The 4,003-nt window shown below is 48.4% G+C and overlaps 1 protein-coding gene and 1 long non-coding RNA gene across 3 annotated transcripts in view; one reads left to right on the forward strand and one right to left on the reverse strand.

The window, feature by feature from the left end:
• LOC102385135 overlaps positions 1–4,003 on the reverse strand; it is a 47,178-nt gene that overhangs the window by 26,989 nt on the left and 16,186 nt on the right. The window lies entirely within an intron of this gene.
• Positions 1–4,003, forward strand: part of FOXN1 (forkhead box N1) — a 37,620-nt gene that overhangs the window by 26,878 nt on the left and 6,739 nt on the right. For both annotated transcript variants that reach the window (XM_006032836.1, XM_006032837.1), the window contains exon 7: positions 686–782. In XM_006032836.1, the coding sequence (XP_006032898.1) occupies positions 686–782 (97 nt within the window). The remainder of the gene's footprint in view (positions 1–685; positions 783–4,003) is intronic.

Consider the following 4,003-nt stretch of genomic DNA (forward strand, 5'->3'; position numbering starts at 1 on the left):
AAATTATACACCTGCGCGTATAAGTAAAACCATAAGTTATGTATCATGGTCTTTGTGAACAAGTACAAACAAGGTTTCCCTGTAGAAATGTGAATGCCCTTTGTCTGCTCCTTCTTCAGTAATACTAAACCCAAGGGCATCAGTGTTGTCCGCACAGAGTAAAACAGCGCGGTGAAACCTCAGGTTTCAGACTGCAGCTAGGGACAGACGTTGCATTTGTCCCTGCGTGGATCCCAGGACTGGCGTGTACACACATCGCCCGTCTAATCAGGGTTTAGCAAACGGCTGAATGAACTGCTGCTTTTCCGTCATCGATTCAGTGATGTGGCCCCAGGATATCTGTACAGCTGTGCACTGCATATCCCAGGATAAAGCATTACTGCTTCTTACCGGGGAAATGTTTTTAGGATTTATCCTGGATTATGGCATGGACGTCTGTACAACTGCACTTTTGTGCTACAGATTTACCCCGATATAGCTGCACTGAAGGCAGGTCCCGTGCATGCAATGCGATGGTAACCCCTGCAATCACCCTGCAAAGGGTTCATCTTATGGCAGTGAAAGCCAGAGAGGGATTGCGTGTGCTGAAAAATGCTTTTTCTCTGTTTCTGAAAAACCACATAAAGCCAACTAACGTGAGACTAGCCATCAAGAACGCCTTCTTTCTCTCCTTTTATCCCCAAAGCATCCTGATCTTCATGGCACTCAAGAACAGCAAGACGGGGAGCCTGCCGGTCAGCGAGATTTACAATTTCATGACGGAACATTTCCCTTATTTTAAGGTGAGCTCCTCTTTTACTCCGCTCCATTGAAATGGTCCGTTTGCATGTACTAGCTCTCTGGTGTAATATCTAACAAGCGCTGGGCTCTAGTTCTCCTAGCCCGCGAGTCTAATGATTGCCCAGGCCATGACTTGGGCCGACACGGGCCACATGAGTGCTGCAGGGGTGGCCGGTCTGCAGCACGCATGTCACAAGTGGCACGGCCAGTCTGCGTGGTGGCATGCTGCAGGCCGAGGACAGAACAGACAGTCCGGTGTCAAAAAGGGCAAGGAGCAGTCAGCAGAGCAGCAGATCGGGCAAGGGAAGGAGACGTGGCACTCGAGGAGGATGCAGGGCTCATTTGGAGCACACCTGCCAAAAAAGTTTGGCCCCCGCTGGAGTACTGTATGGGACAACACCAGGAGGAGAAGGGTTACAGCTAGATTTCAACAAGGGCTGTAATGTTCAGCAGCAGGCTTTATACCTGCTGATGCTTCAAACAAAAAAACCCTAGTAGAAATACAGAGCAAGTCACGTATAAATGCCCCAAGATGGAATGAAAGCAACAAGACTAGTATTTCCTATTGAGAATAAATATGCAGAAAGTAAGAGGTTTAAAAAACCAAAACCACCACACAAAATGGCAAACAGGGAACTCAAACATAAACGCTCTGTGGCATAAGAAGAAAAATCTTGAAGCAATATAGGAAGGAAGTGGTAACTCACAGCGAAGCTAGATGAAGCTGCAACCCGCAGGAAGGTGAAAGGGCAGAAGGGACGGATATAGCATAGCATGAAGGAGGAAGAGGAGGAGAAGAGCTCTCCAGGATGTAGTGTGTCTATGCCCTCTCGTAAAATATTCCTTAGTCTATAGCTGCCTGCGGAGCGAATCAGCGCTACTCAGCTGGTGTTAGACGCAAGGAAACGGAGAGAAAAAGATTCAGCCTCGACTACTCCATCTGGACCCGACGCCTGTGCTGGCGCATGGACGGAGAAGTGCAGTGCCTTTCTAGCAGAAAAGGAAATGCATTTAAAATACAACAAACTGCACGTTTTGCAAATGTAACAGCACCAGATGGATTTTTTTCAGAAGATACTGCCTGAAATGACTAGAAGAAACAGTCTGCAAACCCACTGCTGCTGCTTCTCACATGAATGGGAGTTTTCCTAGGCCAGGAAAAATCCAGACTGACTAAGTCTACCTTCCTGGTCCGGGTGGTGAAGGGTGTTCCTGACACAGCTCACTTCCAGGGCAGCACCCATCCTCTCCACAAAGACGCTGCTAAATGCATGCTCCCCTGCACCTGTCAGAGAGGCCGAGCCATTTCTGATACCTGGTGCAAGCCTTTCCCTCCCACTCGAGACGACTCTGGAACCGCCCGTCTCTCTGACCCTCGTGCCCTTCCACTAAGGCATTGAAAAAGAGACAGTCAGGACCAGGTTTCCCCCAAGATCAGACCGAGTTTGCTGCAGACACAGAACTACACAGAGGGGTGAGCGCACGCTCTGGGGGAAGAACCGCTTCGCACGCTCGTCCGTTTGACAGCTGTCTGGTACCATGGTTTCATCCCAAACTTCTTAAAAGAAACAGAAAAATGAGAAAAATTATACCACTTATTTGTGGGTAACCTGCTGCAGCCACTTCCAATCCATACTCGGGCTAGGGGAATCCTCTGCACAATAGGTTTCTGCCCTTTGCGCTGCCTGCTGTCTTTGGGATCTTTCAAGATGCTAATTCGACAAGTCCCCTTGGAAATTGGGCAAAGAAAACTTTGTCGTTGCTATTAGAAATCTCCGGTAACTACCGAACGTGGACCCGATAGGTGGGGAAGCAATTAGAGCCAGGGAAAAACATGTACAAAATGCACATGGGATCTTGCTGGGAGACATTAAATGACAAGCCCCAGTCAATTAACTTCTACTCGCTGCAACAGCAGATTCAGGCTCTCTGACGCAACAGTCTCATTTCTAGTTGAAACAGAGTGATCCAACTCCTACGTCCTGAAAAAACATCCGCGCAGCTAAAGCAGCACTGCTCTTTGAAGTACCTCTCCCTTCTCCTGAGAGCTGGATGTAAAGAGAAAGGGCTTGCAAGATCAGAGGACTCTTTAAACTTCAAGGGACGGTCTGGATCAATGGGTCTATAGAGCAAGCTGAGTAAGGTTTCTCTTTGTGGTATCTTTGTTCCCTTCCTGTAGTTAACATGACTAACCAAAGGCTTCAGTCTTGGAAACCGGACTGGCAGGCTGGAAAGGGTTGTGGTCTCCTGGGACTGTACCAGCAGGCTCGCTCCTCCTCTCCATCACCCAAATTCTGCACTCAGCCCTTGCCCTGCTGCTCCTAATGAGACGGGGGTCCGACTTCACCTCGATGGTCACAGCTCATTGCTTTAGTGACCAGGATGAAGGTGCACATTGACCCCTGGCCGGAGAGCTGGGGCTGGCTTTCCCTGCCCAGAATATCGGAGATCAGCCGGCTCCTCTCCTGGCACCACGCTCCAGGACAAACCCATTTGCTCGGCTCCCTCATTAACGTCTCTGGAGCTATTTCACAGCACACACCCTGCCATTTCTGACAATCTCTGGGAAGCACATGCCACTCCCACCTTCCCTACTGCTGAGCAGAAGCATTAATTAGCACTGCTAGGTAGGGACGAGGCAGACAGGTAATCCCTAATTGACAGGGCCAGCAATAAAATCTGATGTTCTGCCTCTTTGCAAAAATGACATCATTCAGTACCAAGCACATCTGACTCCAGAGGAACAGCTTGCTTGTTCGCTTTAGCCCTGGCTGGTAGCAAGCTGAGCATGACCTGCAAAGATGTTAAAAAGGAGGGCTTCTGTCCTTTTTTTGCTTCTTTATGGAGGATAAAGTATTTCCCACCATGAAAGGGATTTTTTTGGCTTGTTTTTTTAACTGTACAACTTCAAGTTCGGTCTTGCCCACAAAACTCTGATGACTGGCAAAATAGCGAACCGATGACATCACACGGCCCAAAAGAGTGGAAGTTAGCAAGTTATAAGAGGGAAGGGACGTTGACTCATTTTTGCTGGTTTCTGTTAACAGGTACTTACTTCCACGACTGACTCATGTTGTAATGACAGGAATCTGCAGCAAGTCAACACCAGGGCTCCTTAAAAACTTAGACGCTTGGTGCTTTCAGCAATCATTCGTTACTCCACTAAGCGGTCCTGAAACAAAGCCAGGCAAGAACAAATGTAGATTCCAGATAGCAGCAGGAA

The sequence above is a fragment of the Alligator sinensis genome, unplaced genomic scaffold (assembly GCF_000455745.1).
Source record: "Alligator sinensis unplaced genomic scaffold, ASM45574v1 scaffold1244_1, whole genome shotgun sequence".
Lineage (NCBI taxonomy): Eukaryota > Metazoa > Chordata > Crocodylia > Alligatoridae > Alligator > Alligator sinensis.